Source organism: Myotis yumanensis, unplaced genomic scaffold (genome assembly GCF_028538775.1).
Source record: "Myotis yumanensis isolate MYYU_CA2020_CCGP unplaced genomic scaffold, mMyoYum1.0.hap1 SCAF_5, whole genome shotgun sequence".
Taxonomy (NCBI): Eukaryota; Metazoa; Chordata; class Mammalia; order Chiroptera; family Vespertilionidae; genus Myotis; species Myotis yumanensis.
Window position 1 is genome coordinate 61,707,627 of NW_027223756.1, and position 19,120 is coordinate 61,726,746.

Consider the following 19,120-nt stretch of genomic DNA (forward strand, 5'->3'; position numbering starts at 1 on the left):
AAAAAATGGTAAGCTCAAAAGGTGAAAGAGAAAATGAACAAATAATTCTTAGAGGGTAAATCTTAGTAGTTACCAAATATATGGAAAAAGCACTCCTTTAATAATATTTGTAATAAAATATATTAAAATTTTCTGATTACATCTGAAGACTGAGTGCTACAGCAGCCTCATACTCATCTTCATTCTCTGCCTCTGAGAAAGGGAAGAGATGCAGTTGTTGATTTATACTGTAAAATGCTATTGTTTTTAGATCTTAGGAAATTGATCCAGCTTTCCCTCTTCCTTTTCCACATGTACTCTCACTATATTTCTAGGTTCTTTTCTTCAGACCTACCATTGTATTTTTCCTTTGTCATAGACGTTTGTCTTGATTTTCTTTTTTGTTCCCATTTCCTGGCTTTCTTCCTAGTTCAGTCTATGATTGAGAAGGAAGGCTGCATAGTGTAGGGATTTACAGCATAGGCTCTGGAGTAAGCCTACCTGGGTTCAAATCCTCGCTCTACCAACTGGAGGTCAAGTGAAACCAAGGAGAATATTTTACATCTTATTATCCCCCTCTATAATGTGGGAACATTTTAGGAGATTCTCTTTTTGTTGTTGTTGTTGTTAATTCTCACCCGAAGATATTTTTCCATTGATATTTAGAGAGAGTTGAAGGGTAGGAGGGAGACAGAGAGAGAAAAACATTCATGTGAGAGAGACACATCGATTAGTTGCCTCCTGCAATGCACCCCAACCTGGGCTGGGATTGAGCCTGCAACCAAGGTACATGCCCTTAACCGAAATCAAACCCAGGACCCTTCAGTCCATGGGCTGATGCTCTATCCACTGAGTCAAACCAGCTAGGGCAGGAGATTCTCTTCATATGGGGTTGATATATGGCTCAAATATGTCATTATTTATGAATTGCTTAGAGCAGTATCTGGCATACAATAAGCTCTGTATAAATAAGGATCAAAATGCATTACATTTAAAAAATATTTTGCATAGATAATCTGTTATCTTCCTTTTAATGCTTACAGTGTTTTGTAATACAGAAGTATTTTTATATAAACATATTGATACTTCTTTCTTGATTTTTAACTTCTCTATAGCAATAAATATTTCATTAGCCAAAATCATAATTTTATTCTAGCATATTTATTTTTTATATTTAAGTATTTTATGCATAAGTTATGTTGATTACAACTTTATTGAAATATCATTCTGATACTATAAAATTAACCCCTTTCAAATGTACAATTTAGTGGTTTTAGTATAGTAACAAAATTTTGCAGCCATAGGCTATCAAGTTTAGAACATTTCCATCATTCCAAAAAGTATTCCATATCTTTTAGCAGTCATTTTCCATCTCCCACTCCTCTCTCTACTGGTAAACATTAATTTATTTTCTGTCTCTATGGGACTGGGTTATTCATGTTGTAAGATATATCAGAACTTTATTCCTTATTATTGACAAATAATATTGTATATAAATATGCCACTATGTGTATATCTATTCATCAATTGATAGGTATTGAATTGTTTTTACTTTATTATTATTATAAGTTAATGAGACTGAATATCTGTGTATAATTGGTGTATAGAAATATTTTTTGTGTGTTTTTTGCTGTTGTTAATCCTTACCTGAGGATATTTTTTTTCCCATTGCTTCTTAGAGAGAGTGGAAGGGAGGGAGGGAGGAAGGAAGAGAGAGAGAGAGAGAGAGAGAGAGAGAGAGAGAGAGAGAGAGGTTACATTGATTGGTTGCCTCCCTCATGTGCCTGGAACCCAGGTACATGCCCTTGACTGGGAATCAAACTCGTGACCCTTTGGTGCATTTTTTGGTGTATGCCTAGGCATTAAACTGTTAGAGACATGATGGCCCTTTGTTTAACTCTTTAAGGAACTGCCAAGCTATTATCCAAAGAAGGTGTACCATTTAATATTCCTACCCAACAACATTTGAAGATTCCAGTTTTTCCAAATGCTCTCATACAATTGTATTGTCAGGGTTTTTATTGTTTGTTTGTTTTGTTTTGCTTTGTTTGCCATCTAGAAGATGTAAACTGGTATCTCATAGTGATTTTTATTTGCATTTCCCCAATGACTAATGGTGCTGAACACCCTTCTATATGCTTATATTGCCCATTGCAAATTGTCCATTGTAAATCATTTTTGAGAGATAGTTGTTCAAATCCTTTACCCATTGTTTTAATAAGATTATTTATGTGTTTAATTTCATGGTTCATTATATATTCTGGATATAAGAACCATATGAGACAGATAATTTGAGAATTCTCCCATTCTATGCAGTAGTTTTTATATTTATTTATTTATTTAGTTAGTTAGTTAGTTAGTTAGTTAGTTTCATGATAGTGTTCTTTGGGGAGCAAAAGTTTCTAATTTTGATGAAGTATAATTGATCTATTTTTCTTTAGTTTGCTGCACGTGGTCATGGAAATCTTTGCTCAGTTGTCTTAGTGGGGAGCGAATGATCAAACATAGATTTAATTAAATACCTTGAATCAGTAAATCCTCCAGACTTTGCTGAGGTGCTCTACTTCCGTTTATTGACATGTGTTGAATGCTCCTACAAGCATTTACAAGTCTGCGTTAGTCTTCACTAAGGTCAGTCAGAGATGAGGGATTAGGGATTCTGGTCATGGATACAACCCTGAATATTTATATGGTCTTCTATCTTCCCAGGAATACACAGATCTTTTTAAATCTCCTTGTGGACATCCCATTGGTTTTTCCTTTTACGTTTATGTTGTTGTGGTGGTGCCTATTGTTATCCACAACTAGTAAGTAGCTCCATGTTAAACAACTGATTTTTGTGTTGTTTTTTTTTAATAAAGGCTTATGAGTAGAGGCCTTTACCCAGATGAGTTCTCGGAGAAGTTCTAAACTTGTTCTCAGCCCTCAGGAGTTTGCTAGGACGATGAGTTAAATTAAGAAGCTGGTGGGTCAAGACTTCCAAAGCAGCTGTGGAGAGAGAGACGACACAACTCTCACCATTTATGGAGATTCAGCCACTTTTTTCCACCAGGTTTTTTGTTTTGTTTTGTTTTGTTTTGTTTTTAGAAATAATTGACATACATACATACATACATACATGGTTTGATTCACATATATTGTGAAGTTATTACTACAATTTGTGGTCTGTGGATTGGTGTGAGCTTTTACCTATTTCCAGAGTTTTAAAAAAGTTGGTTTTAACAAATTTGCCAATCTATCCATTGTTTTCATGGAAGAAAACACGTTCCGCTCTTTACTGCTCCAAAGTTGTTTTTTAGATTTTATTTGACAAATAAGTGAGATTTTTTCCTTTCTTTTTTCCAAAGTGTTTATGCAATTGTTCCCATAGCTTTGAAATATTATGGTAAATGTTTTCTAATATATTGATTGTTTTTGAGTTTTAAAAAATCCTATTCTATCAATATAGCTATAAATTTTATCTATGACCACCCTGTTTAATTATTTTTCTGGATAAATATATAATTAAAGCATATAAAACAAAAGGAACAATTACAAATGTGAATAATGTAATTAATATCTCTTGTTTTAGCTACAACTAAAAAAAAACATAGTATATCTTTATTCATTGAAAATGTAAACTGGATTAGAAAAATATATGTAGAAATTGAGTTAGTTTACACATAATCTCATATACTTCATATAAATACTAAAAAGCTATGTTTATGAGTGAGATTATACATTTTAAACAAAACACATCTTACAAAAGTGATAATTACTAGTCTCCCAACTTTATAGGACTTACAATGATTATTTTGATAATTTAAAACAATATTTTACTCTATTTACTTTGATCCTGAGTACACTTTTTAAAATTGTTTAAAAATATATTAAACACAAACAGGTCACTTTTAAATTTTACTTTTTTTCCTATAGGACTTTGGAGATGATGGATCCTTGTATATTACTAAGGTTACCACAACTCACATGGGCAATTACACCTGCTATGCAGATGGCTATGAACAAGTCTATCAGACTCACATCTTTCAAGTGAATGGTAAGAATTATGGTATTGCTATAATTACTTTTTGCGCTGCTAGATATTCAGAGTATTGTAGTGGACTGGGAAGGTAAGGCTTCATTTTTAAGTCTTTGGACTTACTGTTAATGCAAACCTTTTTTTCAATTAAAAATGTGTTTGAGTTGAATAAATACTGTAAGCTGTACCACTTTTCTCATCAGGAATCATTGTAAAGTATCTCATTCTAACTAAAAAATTAAAGCAAAGAAAATTGAAATTACCTTTTAGGTTTAAGAATATCAACAAATAAGCAACCATATAAATTTTAGAAACTGAAAAAAGAAACATTTAAAAATGTAATCAGATCATCTATTTCATTTATCTTATTAATGATATAGAAAACTGTTATTATCTATAGCAAATTTTATACTCTTAATGGTTAATTTGATGGCTATGAATATTCGCCAAGCAAGCTGATATCATTCTTGTAATTCAAGCTTTGTTTTCTTTTGACCTAATTCAAATTTTAGTTATTTAGTTGGTGATATACGATTGCATATTTGATTAATACACACTGATTCATTTTTATACTAATAAAATATATATTTTAATTAAACCTGTGATTTATAAAATGAAGGCAGAAACTCCCTTGGCTCCTAATAAAGGAATAATGATGTCTCAGAGCTCTCTCTTCCCAACTATCAGTCTTAATATTATGAATTAATTAAGAGAAATTCAATACATTAGTCTCCCTTTATCTGCATTGAATAGACCCCCATTGGGTGCCTGAAAGCACAGATAGTACTGAACCCTATATATACTATGTTTTTTCCTATACATAACTCTGTTACAGTTTGATTTATAAATTAGTCACAGTAAGAGCTTAACAACAGTAACTAATAATAAAATAGAACAATAATAATAATATACTATAATAAAAGTTATGTGAGTACGGTCACTTCTTTCAGGGTTTCCCTTGTTGAAGTCTTTGTATAGGCTCAGTGTTTGCATATATCTCCTTTTCCCCCAGTTGACCCCAGCCCCCCAGCAATTCCCACCCGGGAAAGCCCCCACATCCCCAGTGTCTGTGTCCATTGGTTATGCTAATATGCATGCATGCAAGTCCTTTGGTTGCTCTCTAAACCCCCCCCCCCCCCACCACCACCACCATTTGTCTCTGGATCCATTCTTGTTTATCAAATTATATTGATCATTATATCCCACATATGAGGGAGATCATGTGATATTTATCTTTCTCCCACTGGCTTATTTCACTTAGCATAATGCTCTCCAGTTCCATCCATACTGTTGCAAATGATAAAAGTTCCTTCTTTTTTATAGCAGCATAGTATTCCATTGTGTAGATCAGGGGTCCTCAAACTTTTTAAACAGGGGGCCAGTTCACTGTCCCTCAGACCGTTGGAGGGCTGGACTATAGTTTAAAAAAAGCTATGAACAAATTCCTATGCACACTGCACATATCTTATTTTGAAGTAAAAAAACAAAACGAGAACAAATACAATATTTGTATTTGCATGTGGCCCGCGGGCCGAAGTTTGAGGACCCTTGGTGTAGTTTAGTTGTACCAGAGTATTTTAATCCACTCATCTGCTGATGGGCACTTAGGCTGTTTCTAAATCTGAGCTATTGTAAATTGTGCTGCTATGAACATAGGGGTGCGTATATCCTTTCTGATTAGTGTTTCTGGTTTCTTGGGATATAGTCCTAGGAGTGGGATTACTGGGTCAAATGAGAGTTCCATTTTTAACTTTTTCTCCATACTGTCTTCCACAGTGACTGCACCAGTCTGCATTCCCACCAGCAGTGCAGGAGGGTTCCTTTTTCTCCACAGCCTTGCCAGCACTTGTTGTTTGTTGATTTGTTGATGATAGCCATTCTGACAGGTGTGAGATGATACCTCATTTTTGTTTTGATTTGCATCTCTCAGATGATAAGTGACTTTGAGCTTGTTTCATATGTCTCTGGGGCTTCTGTAGGTCCTCTTTTGAAAGTATCTATTTAGATCCTTTGCCCAGTTTTTGAATGCATCATTTATCTCCCTTTTGTTAAGTTGTACGAGTTCTCTGTAAATTTTGAAGATTAAACCCTTATCAGAAACATCATTGGCAAATATATTCTCCCATGCAGTGGGCTTTCTTGTTGTTTTGTTGATGGTTTCTTTTGCTGTGCAGAAGCTTTTTATTTTGATTTAGTCCCTTTTGTTTATTTTCTCCTTAGTCTCCATTTCCCTAGGAGCTATAAAGATATTGCTATGACATATGTCTGCTATTTTGCGTGTATGGAGTCTTGTAGGATTTTGATGGTTTCCCGACTTACATTTAGTTCCTTTATCAATTTTTAGTTTATTTTTGTGTATGGTGTAAGTTGGTGGTCTAGTTTCATTTTTTTTGCATGTATCTGACCAAATTTCCCAGCACAATTTATTGAAGAGACTGTCTTGACTCCATTGTATGCTCTTGCCTCCTTTGTCAAATATTAATTGAGCATAATGGCTTGGGTCGGTTTCTGGGTTCTCTGTTCTGTTCCATTGGTCTATATGTCTGTTCTTGTGCCAGTATCAGGCAGTTTTGAGAACTGTGGCTTGGTAATATAGCTTGATATTTGTTCTTCTTTCTCAGGATTGCTGTGGCTATTCAGGGTCTTTTTTATTCCAGATGACATTTTGGAGAGTTTGTTCTAGATCTTAGGAACATGTTTTCTATTCACATTTTCTATGCACATAATTAGCACATAATTAATGCCTTTTCCATCTTAATTAAGCACTTATTGTGCACTGTGGCTATAACTTTTGCACTTTGAGTTATGAGCAAAATGAGAAGGATTTTCTTTTGTCTTCACAATTTACAGATAGAAGATACTGGATTACTCTAGATTTTAGCAACCTCAGCATACAATTATTTTCTTATTAAATTGAGAACTTTTACCTTTTTACTTCATGGAGGAGCTTCCAGCTTCTCTTTGGCATATTCAAATTGCCAACATCATTACTCTGTGCTTTGGGGCCATTATTAAGTAAAATAAGTGTTACTTGAACACAAGCACTTTGATACCATGACAGTTGATCTGATAATCAAGACAGCTACTGAGTGAGTAATGGTCAGGGAAGGTATACAGTGTGGAGATCTGGACAAAGAGATGATTTATGTTCTGAGCAAGTGTACTGAGACTGCTGGATTTTTCATCAAGCTACTCAGAATTATGTGCAATTTAAAATTGATGAGTGGTTTATTTTGGGCATTTTTATTTTTGTATTTTTAGACCTCAGTTGACTGCAGGTAACTGAAACTGCAGGAACAAAACTGCAGAGAAGAGAGGAATTACTGCTTTAGGAGTGATTGCCTAGGCTGAGCACAAATGCTTTCCCTTTTCCAGGAACAAAGATCCCTGAACTTGGGAGTAAAACCAGTCTCTTCTATTATCTCCTACTACATGTAATCTACTTCAAAATCCTTGGTATAAATGTTGAAGGATAGGATTTGGAAAGAGAAACAATCATATTATCATTACTCAACATTAGTTGAAGGTGAACAGAGAGAGAGAGAGAGAGAGAGAGAGAGAGAGAGAGCCCTGCAATAGTTGGAGAATAATGTAAAGCCAAAAGAGGGAGTTTTACAGATGTGATCATTTTTTATCCTGGGGTAAATCCCATCATAAAATCCAGTAAATGTTACTGGACTGGTCCTTTTGCATGTGTGCATCAAAAGACTTGAACAGGAGCTTGCAGCAAAGACAATAAGGGTATATTTTTAGGAAGGGTCCCTGCCCTGAGATACAGGTGAGCTAATGCTCAAAGACCTGGCACCCTGATAGCTTTGAGGTTGTGGGTTATATAGGGGAGAAACCATTAATCATAGTGACTGAGGGAGTTAGAGTCATGGTCAGGGCTGGGTCTCTACTGATTGGTCAGTCCTAGGGTAGGGGATAGTTGATCAGTGCATCTGGTCCTGATTGACTTCAATTCATGATGTTGCTTCGTCTGGTTGTCTGCTTTTCTGTAGCTGGAGAAGTCAGTGGGGGGCAGGGGGAAGGGAGGGGGGGAAAGGGAACTTAGGTAATACTTTAAACAATAAAGAAGTAAAAAATAAAATTAAAAATTAAAAAAAACAATAAAGCACAACTGAAGCCTAGATGTCATCTCTAGTTTGACTGAAACTCTTCCTCTGGAATCAACAGACCCGAGACTTTGTTCCCAAAATTGTTTGATGCCAACCAGAACCTCTTTGCCCTGAGAGCTTACTGATTAAGGACGTGGCTGTACAAGGGAGAAGGAGGCAGGTGGTGAGTCAGGGTGCTGGATGTGGCCAGTTTTAATCAAAAGGAAAGAAAGGAGAAAAGGTCATATTTAACAAATGGAGTTTATGCACATTACATAAGATGAAAAGCAACTCATTTAAGAGAAAAGGGGATAATTGCAGTAGTTGAGTCCTTAAAGAGTTGATGTAACATAGTTATACAAATGGAAGGATTGATGTTTGGAAAATGAATAATCTATTAAAACAGTGAGCAAGACAGACTGGGAACAAGCCCTCAGGGTGGGAGCATGTGGAAATCCTCTTTACATTGCTTGGGTTTTTTTCAGTGCAGTGAGGAATACCAACTATTGAAAATGAGGAATTTGTGAGAACATTAGTGGTTTGTGAAAGGGTAATTATATAAAACTATTGGCCCGATGCATGACATTCTTGCAAGGGGCTTGGCCCTCGCAGCCCCGGCTTTGTCCGGGAGGTCGTCCAGACAGTTGTTCTGCTGTTTGGTGTAATTAGCATATGAGCTCTTTATTATATAGGGTACTTACCTTGCAGGACAGGATAGTGATGGAAATAAGCACTATGTTGTGTTGGGCTTATCTTTGGGAGTTCTGGAGAAGATATACTATATTCATATGTTTTTATTCAGCTGTGTTGGCTGTGAATTTCCAATCAGATAAAAAAGTGATTTGCATTTAACCAGCATTTTATTTTGTCAGGTAAGTGAGAGAGAGACATAGAAAAGAAAGTTAATTAATTTATAAAAGAATGATTATAATAAGAGGCCATAGAATTAGTGATAGGTTAAGGGAAGAAGTAAGACCATGAGAAATGTGAAATGAAGTGAAAAATGATTATAGTTTCCAAATTGGTCAGGTAATAATAGAATGGGTTACAAGGGGGAGAAAAAAAAAAGCAATAACTTTACTCAAGGCATTTTCTTAAGGCATCTGACAATTTCTGTTTATCAGAACTACTTTAAATTAGATTAAGTCTATATAAAAAAATATATGGACCATAAAGTTTTGATAAATGTTTAGGCAGCTCAGCAGTTCTAAATCTAACTTGCCAGTCTGGCTTTAGCTAAAAAGGAGAAATGAAGTATAAAATAACACTAATTCATCAAATTGAAACATAATTGATTAAAAACTTATTCTAATGCATTTTTATCAATGAGGGAAGATAATAAGTGCATTTTAGGAATCATCTTTAATATTTAAACCTATTTGAAGGGCCAAAGAACTGTAAAAACATATTGTGTATCAGTGAGAGATTGCCTTTAGCTTCTATAACAGCGACCCCAAATAACAGGAACTTTTTGCTACAGTGTGTTTTTCTTATGGGGGACCAGGACATCATTACTCTGGGGGGAGAGAATAGGAAGGGTTTTTATTATTCAGATTGCCTCTTCCTTCTATGGGGATGGTGAGGGTCCACCCGACAGATTACTTTAATGATGCTTAACCAAAAACTTTTAGACTGACTGATTAAGAGAGGTTGAAACTGCAATTAGAACAGGTATTAAATCTAGGTTTGGTATCATGGGCTTTTACAGTAGCACCAATGACACTGTTTTGGGCCTGTGGTTTTTCTCTTTAACATAAAACTTTCTAATAAAATATTTTGAAATAGTAGGATTACCTACAAAATATAAGCCTTATAAGAAATTTGCTAAACAAGCCATTTCTCCCTTCTTTTGTATGTGTGTTTGTCTCTCTTCCCTTTGGGTTTAAGTTGTTTTATATTTGACATAACTTCAATCATATGTGTTTGTGTATAAATAAGTATAGTAAACTTGAGATCACTCAGAATACAGTTGTAGTTCAATCAAAAAAGAATACTTAGGAATGAACTTTTACAGTGGAAAAATATAAAGAAAATGCAAATTAGATAGGCAAATTGCACATTTATGGACCTAATAAATCTCTAAAACTAGTTTAATTCATTTTCCATTCTCCATCCACTTTTCAGAAAAGGTTAAAAAGACCTTTAGAAAATTAGATTTTCATAGGGAATTTACCATATTTATCTTAACAGTTTGTCAATTAGTAATAAAAATAAAACATATCATTGATTACCATAAAAAGCTCTGAAAATACAAGTTAATGGAATTTGTGAAAAAGTGTTTTTGAAGTGCAAAGTCTATTTAAATATCCCAGGGTGCAAGTCAAATGAAAATCTATCAAACGCCCTGATTTTTTTCAAACAATGCAAAATTAGATCATTGAAATATGAGAGTGCTTCTGTGTCCTTGTCAGAAGAAATATTATGTATATATCAAAGGTGCTTGACTCTACCAGTAGAATTCATTTCATGCTTTTCTTTTTCTTTTTACATAAAGTAAATTGCCTTTAGATCTTCAGCTTATGATACAGAATGTTTGAAATGTTCAGTGTTTACACCACCCTCTGGGCAGAAAGCTTGTCCATATTCACAATGGACCTATTTCTCGTTCATATTGTTTAAGACCTCACACATAATATCAAGTGTATTTTTTTTCTATTCATGTCAGAAATTTCTATACAAGATTGCTGGTTTTCTAGGATGCATAGATAGAACATCCCTATTTTCCTCCTTTAAAGTTAGAAAGTGTCTTAAATGTAAGGTAATAATGGGCAGCTTCCTTTGCCTCATAGAATGGAATTTTCTTATCCATTCATAGGCTGCCTGCCCTAGTAACCTTGCCAAGCTTTCTGTTTGGCCAAAGTGGGGGTGGGGATAAAACCTCCCTGCAAACAGTAAGTTCCAGAAAGCAGGAAGTGAGAGCCTTCCTTTGTCCTTCTCACTCCTCCTCCCACTGTGAGTTATTAAAGGATGGGAGTGAGGAAAGCCTTGAGGATTACTCTGTCTCAGTGATTCTCCACCTGTGCTTCTTGGGCAGCCAGTATCAGCAAGTTGTTTGAAATGCAAATTATCAGGACAGGATGCACCAGCCCTATGGAATCAGAGGCTCTGGGCTTGAGATAGAGTAACAAACCCTCCTGATGATTTTGACTGTAATGTTTGAGAACTACTGCTCAAACAGTTGTATTGGCTAGAAACATGAGGAGTGGGAGAATGTGTTCCTTCCTCCTATTCTCCAGCTTTTTTCTCTTTTGACCTGAAACTAAGTTTATAGTGACCTGAGGGAGTCACTCCTCCTTAGGGGTCAGAGATCAGATATGTCTTAAATCAGTCTTACCCCTCATGAGGTCCTGCAGCCAACAACCTTGACGTCTTTCTTCAAACCCTGCACCGGCCACCGCAGCTGTAGTGGATGTCTTTTGACAATTTGTTACTATAGGAACCAGTCTTTCTGCCACTTTTTTTAGAACTTTATTTGAACCAGGAAACTTTACCAGATGCATTCAAGGTAGCTCAGATGTGCCAGGTGTTTAATGCCCTCAGGACAGTCCTTAACCAATAAGGGACACAAGTCAATGGGTAAGAAGCTCAGCTTCCCACCCATTCTGTGGGCAGATTGTGAGTTGCCTAGTACATGATTCTTCGGAGGGTCTACATTGGAATTGAGCTATTTCTGCTCATAATAAGAGCATCCTCATGGATATCATGAATGTTTTTCCTTTCTTCCTCCCTTCCCCCCCCCCCCCCCCCACTTTTCTTAGCCTTTATTTTACTTTTCGATCTTTTTAACTTGTGCATCCTGGGATCAATTCTGAAATCAACTATCTGAACCTAACTTATTTTCTCAGAGCTACTCTTGGGGACACTCCTACTTAGAAAAGGCCTTATCTTAGTTGCTATTGCTGCCCTTTTGTAGCTTCCCTTGAGAACTACTGGTGCGTTCTATATGTTTGCTCCCAGAAGGCTTTTAAATATGATAGAAAGTACATTAATTTATGAACTCCAGGGCCTAAAAATTATTTCTCTCTATTATTTCCCATGCTAAATTATGTCCAGTTAACAGTTCAGTAGAGCTCTTCAGATCTGCAATTAGATTAAATCATGACAGCCTGATACTTCAATTATGCAATAGTGAAAGCATAGAGATGCTCAAAATTTAATATACAATTTATTAAATTCCCAGAGAGAAATAAAGCTTCAAAGTTTAAGTTCCAGATAAATTAGCCCAAAGTAATTAATATCCAAAATTAAATTCTTGCAACATAAAATTTAAAGAAAGTCCAAATGGTTTAAAGTAAGTAAATCCTAAAGAATCAAATTTTCTCTGATATCCTTTACAAATGAGAGAGGAACTTGATTTTATTGCTTTGGGACAACTTCACCATATGTATACATATGTATGCTGGGCTAATTCTCACTGGACTTAAAGGTGTCATCATGTAATTTGTTTTCAGATGGTTACATTAGTTCTATATCCATTTATTTCCTTGTATTCTGTCTTCTGTTAGGTTGCATAACTTTTAGAATTCTATCTTTTCTCTATTTTACTATTGACTTATTAGCTATACCTCTTTTTCAATTTTAATTTTTAAAGTGTAGCCGTAGGTATATTTACAATATGCAACTTTAAACATATTACCATGTATCATCAAATATTTAACCAATCTATAATAATAAAAGCATATTATGCTAATTGGACTGGATGTCCTTCCAGGCGAAGCTGGGGCTGTGAGGGAAGCCCAGGTCCCTGGTGCCAGAGGGAAGCCTGTGCTGGCAGTCAGGGGAAGGAAGGCCTACTCTTGCATGAATTTTGTGCATCGAGCCTCTAGTATAAAATAAAAATGTTAAAGTGGCATACTTTGATCTCTCCTTTCCATCTATTATTATAATATTGGTAAACATTTTACTTTTTTATGTTATGAACCCCACATTTATTGTTTACCTTTTTCTTTAAAGAGTTAAAAGTCTCCCATATATTTTTTTAATAAGTGAACAAGACTTTTACATTTATCTTTTCTAAGCCCCCATCATTCTTTCATGTAAATACAAACTCCTGAATTTTTTCTTGAGACTAACAAACATCCTTTAACAATGTGAAATTCAGGTCTGCTCCATGTTCTTGCTCCAATCTGTGAATTATTTGTTACCTATTCATGAGGTAAAGCATAGAATTTATGAGTAGGCTTGTAAAAAATTTATAGTAATTTTGTATTGCTACGTCATCTATGTAACTGGTCTTATTTTCTGGTAACTGTAGAAGTTGAAGGGGAAAAAAACCCAACAAAACACAACAAGATCTCCACCACAGATTGATCTGGAATCACTTCCCTCAGGCCTGGATCCTCCACTGGATCCTTTGTATTCGTTTAAGAGACAACAGAAGAGACAATATGTGAAGGATTGTGTAGATGGTTAGGACAGGCCTTGTGGTAGCAGATGGCATTTTTGACTGCTAACCTGCACTTGCAATTCGTGCATTCTATTGAAAGAGAGTCTGAGGGGAAAAAAGCTAGCTCTGGGCTCAGAAAGAAGGGGGGATACATTTAGGGTACACCTAGCCTCATTTTGCCACCAGAAAACAATGCTCCTAAGTTTTCTGAGAGGAAGATCAAACCATGCAATGTCACCTCTCTCGGAAAACGTTTAAGACTATCATGCTGTCCTTGGGAACAGGCACATTGGACCCAATGCCACATTGGAATTCCTTACATTTGTGAAACCGTGTCCTTAGGGATTCCACCAGCATTGTTGCAGCTGGCATATATATTTTTGCTGATTCTGAAACCAAACTTGAGATTAATGTTTCTGAAAACTGTGCCTACAGGGACGGAAGTAGCAGAGACCCAAACCTCACTGTGAGCTCCACAGTTATCATTTTCTCAGTTTAGAAAGTTCTTAGACCTTGTGCTATATTTATTTCTGCTACCCCCCACCCCATGCTTCTAAAGTAATCTTTCTTTTAGTTGTTCCATTATTTATTTCAGGAGGGTTCAGGCATTTTCATCATCTTCTTGGTTTGCACTCTTTCCTTTAGTTTTGGTAGGGCAGTCTACTGAAATCATGGTCTTCCTTCTTTTTATTGCTTTCTGCTTTCTGGTTCAAACATTTTTATTTTTGTGTATTTCTCTACATGTTGTCTTATGGGATATGCCCTGGTGAGAGATTTGAAAATATTGCATTTGGTCTGCCAAAAATACTCACTGTTCAAGCAAATATCCCCCACCATGTTCTTACTGATTCGAGTAATCCTACCCAAGGGCTGTCCTTACAATATCTAACCTACGGCCATACATGATCCATCATTATTTTGCCTGGACTCCTTTTCGTATGTTTCATCTTGGCAGTGATGTCCCTGAGTCTTAATTCTATAGATTTCCTGGCCATGTGCCCTTAGGTATAGAGGATAGCTCCATGGCCCTGTACAATTACTGTCACTTTGAAATACATCCAGGGATGCCATGAGAACTTTATATTGTTCTTCTTTCTGACACATTGTTTCCTGTAATCTGTGTAAACACTTGAAAGAGGCCTAGGAAATATAAGTCTTACTTTTGTGTATCCCACCTTCATATTTATGAGGTCAGATCGCATCCCTCCTCTGCTTAACACCCTATAGTGGCTCCCAATATCACTCAGATTAAAAGCCTGTCTTTGGAGTGCCCTTCAAAACAAACCATAAAATGTTCTGATTTTACAGTAACTTCTTATCCTCTTATTCTCTTCCTTGCAAACTCTGCTCCAGCTCCACTTAATGCTCACCCCCTTGTTGTCCTTAAATATGACAAACAGCCGGAGTTGGTTACTCCCTCTGCCTGAAAAAACTTCCCAGATTTCCACAATGCTCTGTTTCAACCTCTTTCAACTCTGTTGTTAAATGTCCCTTTCTCAATGAAGCCCATCCAGGCTACACAATTTAAAATTAAACCCAGTTCCCACCTTCCCATACTTGAGGCCTCTCTCAACTTTATCCATAGCCCTGTGACCCCCTGTGAAGTTGCATATACTATTTACATTGTTTTTCCCCCTCATATTTTAACATCTTTGATAAGGGATACTTTCTACAACATATGGTTATATAACACAATGCATTTTGTTAAACTGGTAGTATTTGTTTTCTTTGTTAGTGGTATACAAATAATAGCATTTTAGATTTAATTAAATAAGGTCCGTTACTTATTTAAGATGTTTGTTTATTTTTGTCTTCTCTCACTAGAAGAGATCCCTTCTCCTTTACTCTCTCCCTCACTTCTCTCTCTCTCTCTCTCTCTCTCTCTCTCTCTCTTCTTACCTCTTCCCCCCCTCCCCACTCTCTCTGTCTCTCTGCTTTTAGGTGCCTAGTACAGTGCTTTACACATAGTTATGACTCAATAAATATTTGCAGAAACAATGCACATTAAAAGATGACTAAATGTTTCTCATTAGTTTCTGGTTCAGGATCCTATGCAGAATCAGTGTAGTCTACTATTTGAGATCCGCCCCCCCCCACAACCACCACCCCTTCAGCTGTCAGGTTGCTAGGGATTGTCTGTGGTTTTATTAGATAGGCAACTAAAACATTTACTCATTTTTTAATAGTACCTTTTTTTAAGAGCAACTGCTTCATAGTGTGTGTGTGTGTGAGAGAGAGACTTGGACTTGAAGATCTAATTTTCCTTTTCATATCTGACTGCTCTATCCTCTATGATGCACTCCTAAGTAAATGTATTCTCTAGTTTAATCAGTCTTTCTTTTGTTCTCATTTTCCGCTACTTGTATCCTGATGAAAATTGAAGAATATTTTGGACCATTTCAGTTCCTCCTTGACATCCTAAGCAAACCTAATGCTTAGAGATAGTGAAGGTATGGAAGTTTAACTGCTGTCCTAAGCTTCAAGTTATGTCCCTATCCAGACCTTGAGATTTATTTCTCCAAAATAAGATACTTTTCAATGTTATATTTTTTTTATTAATAAAACTAGAGGCCTGGTACACAAAAATTTGTGCACTCGGGGCAGGGGGGGGTCCCTCAGCCCGGCCTGTGCCCTCTCCCAGTCTGGGATCCCTCAGGGGATGTCCACCTGCTGGCAGTCAGACATCCCTCTGGAAGCCCAGAAGCTCTCGGGGGATGTCCACTTGCCAGTGGGGACCAGTCCTAAGCTGCAGTTGGACATCCTTAGCGTCGCTGAGGAGGCGGGAGAGGCTCCCACCATCACTGCAATGCTTGCAGCCGTCAGCCTGGCTTGTGGCTGAGTAGAGCTCCCCCTGTGGGAGCGCACTGACCACCATGGGGCAGCTCCTGCATTGAGCGTCTGCGCCCTGGTGGTCATTGTGTGTCATAGTGACCAGTCATTCCCAGTCGTTCTGCTGTTAGGGTCAATTTGCATATTACCCTTTTATTATACAGGATAGAGGCCTGGTGCATGGATGGGGGCCGGCTGGTTTGCCCTGAAGGGTGTCCTGGATCAGGGTGCGGGTCCCGCTAAGGTGCTTGGCCAGTCTGGGTGAGGGGCTGAGGGCCGTTTTCAGGCTGGCAAGTGACTGAAGCTCCCAACCTCTCCTTTTTTTCTTTTTTTTTTTTTTAATTCTGGGATTTATTTACCTTCTATGGCTGTCACTGGAACTGAGAGCCGGCTTTAGCTCTGAGGCTCGGCTCCAGCTCTGAGACCTCGGCTGCTGAAAGCAGGTATCTGGGATTGTTTGGCTTCTATAATTGAAACACTGTTGCAGCTCCAGCTCTGAGGCCTGGCTGGCTGAAAGCAGGTCTCTGGGGTTTGTTTAGCTTCTATAATTGCAACATTGTTTCTTAGAGTGCAGCTCTGAGGCCGGCAGCGGCAAGCGGGGAACCTTGGCTTCCTCCATCACTGGAGCAAGCAAGCCTCCTGTTCGCTTCAGCTGCCTGGCTGCCAGTCGTCATCGTGGTTGGCAGTTAATTTGCATATCACCCTGATTAGCCAATGGGAAGCGAGTCGGAGGTACGGTTAATTACCATGTTTGTCTATTATTAGATAGGATATTATATATATATATATATATACATATATATATATAATTGATTAAGATATTGCATATGTGTCCATATCCCCCCATTGCCCCCCGCCCCCCCACTCATGCCCTCACCCCCCTGTTGTCTGTGTCCATTGGTTAAGCATATATACATGCATACAACTCCTTTGATTGATCTCTCCCCCTTACCCCCACCCTCCCCTATCTTCCCTCTGAGATTTGATGGTCTGATCAATGCTTCTCTGTCTCTGGATCTATTTTTGTTCATTAGTTTATGTTCATTATATTCCACAAGTGCGTGAGATCATGTGATATTTAACTCTCTCTGACTGGCTTATTTCACTTAGCATAATGTTCTCCAGTTCCATCTATGCTGTTGCAAATGGTAAGAATTCCTTCTTTTTTACTGCAGCGTAGTATTCCATTGTGTAGATATACCACAGTTTTTTAATCCACTCATCTGCTGATGGGTGTTTAGGCTGTTTCACAAATGGTGAATTGAGCCACTATGAATATAGGGGTGCATATATCCTTTCTGATTGATGTTTCTAGTTTCTTGGGATATATTCCTAGAAGTGGGATCACTGGGTCAAATGGGAGTTCCATTTTTAGTTTTTGGAGCAAACCCCATACTGGCCTCCACAGTGGCTGCACCAGTCTGCATTCTCACTAGCAGTGCAAGAAGCTTCTGTTTTCTCTACATCCTCACCAGCACTTGTCATTTGTTGATTTGTTGATGATAGCCATTCTGACAGGTGTGAGATTGTACCGCATTGTTGTTTTGATTTGCATCTCTCGGATGATTAGTGACTTTGAGCATGTTTTCTTATGTCTCTTGGTCTTCTGTATGTCCTCTTTCGAAAAGTATCTATTTAGGTCCCTTGCCCATTTTTCGATTGGGTTATCTTCCTTTTGTTAAGTTGTATTAGTTCCCTGTAAATGTTGGAGTTTAAACCCTTATCGGTGATAACATTGGCAAATATGTTCTCCCATGCAGTGGGCTTTCTTGTTATTTTGTTGATGGTTTCTTTTGCTGTACAGAAGCTTTTTATTTTGATGTAGTCCCATTTGTTTATTTTCTCTTTAGTTTCCATTGCCCTAGGAGCTGTATCAGTGAAGATATTGCTTTGGCATATGTCTGAGATTTTGCTGCCTGTGGATTCCTCTAATATTTTTTAGGTTTCCTGACTTACATTTAAGTCCTTTATTCATTGGGCTGGGGAGAAATAAAGTCTTCTGCCATGATTCAAGAAGTGTGAGGAGTCTTTTGTTAGTAGGAGCAAATCTCTCCAGTAGATGACTCATTCTCAGATACTACTATTCTGTATTCACCTACAGTTGACTCATTCAGTCAGAATTCTTTTATTGTATAAGTGAATATACTTTTGTGGGTAAGTGAATATACTGAATCCTATTTTTTAATATTAAAGATTTATTTTTCTTCATAAAATTATGATCTGATTATAACTATACTCATTTAATTAGCATGACTTATTTTATAGGACTAGTTTACACAGATGGATGGGAGGGGTATTTCACAGATTACTTCTGTGTATACAAGTACTGGGTAATGTTACAAAACACTCATGAGGTGGTCAGCACTTAAAGAACAGTATAATGGCTAATTAATGTAATGACACTTGTATAACAAGAGAGTCGAAAGAAGGTTAATGTGATAATGAGGCTTATTTGATCTTAAAGATTTAGCATGAGGGCACTCTCAAGATAGCTTAATTAGATTTTAAGCACCTTTTGCAATTTGCATGTGTACTTGTTAATCCATATGTTCTAAAAATAAATTTTACTTCATTTAAATTAATGCATTTACCTAATCTCTTTTCCTGTGCCATTTTACTGTTACTGGTGATGGTGTTTTCTTGAATTTTTCATTTGATGTGTATTATTTCTGATTACTTCTTCCACATTATGCTTAAATTGTAGTTTAATACAAAAGAGTAGAAAAATTAAATTATAAAACAAAAACAGTATAATTTAGGCATTATGACAAGTCATGACTGGACTCATTCACTAATCTTTACATCATTTAG

At 36.8% G+C, this 19,120-nt stretch overlaps 1 protein-coding gene across 9 annotated transcripts in view; it reads left to right on the plus strand.

Moving 5' to 3' along the window:
- Positions 1 to 19,120, plus strand: part of FSTL5 (follistatin like 5) — a 725,468-nt gene that overhangs the window by 587,296 nt on the left and 119,052 nt on the right. For all 9 annotated transcript variants that reach the window (XM_070415376.1, XM_070415375.1, XM_070415378.1 and 6 more), the window contains one exon: positions 3,895 to 4,015. In XM_070415376.1, coding sequence (XP_070271477.1) covers positions 3,895 to 4,015 — 121 coding nt within the window. The remainder of the gene's footprint in view (positions 1 to 3,894; positions 4,016 to 19,120) is intronic.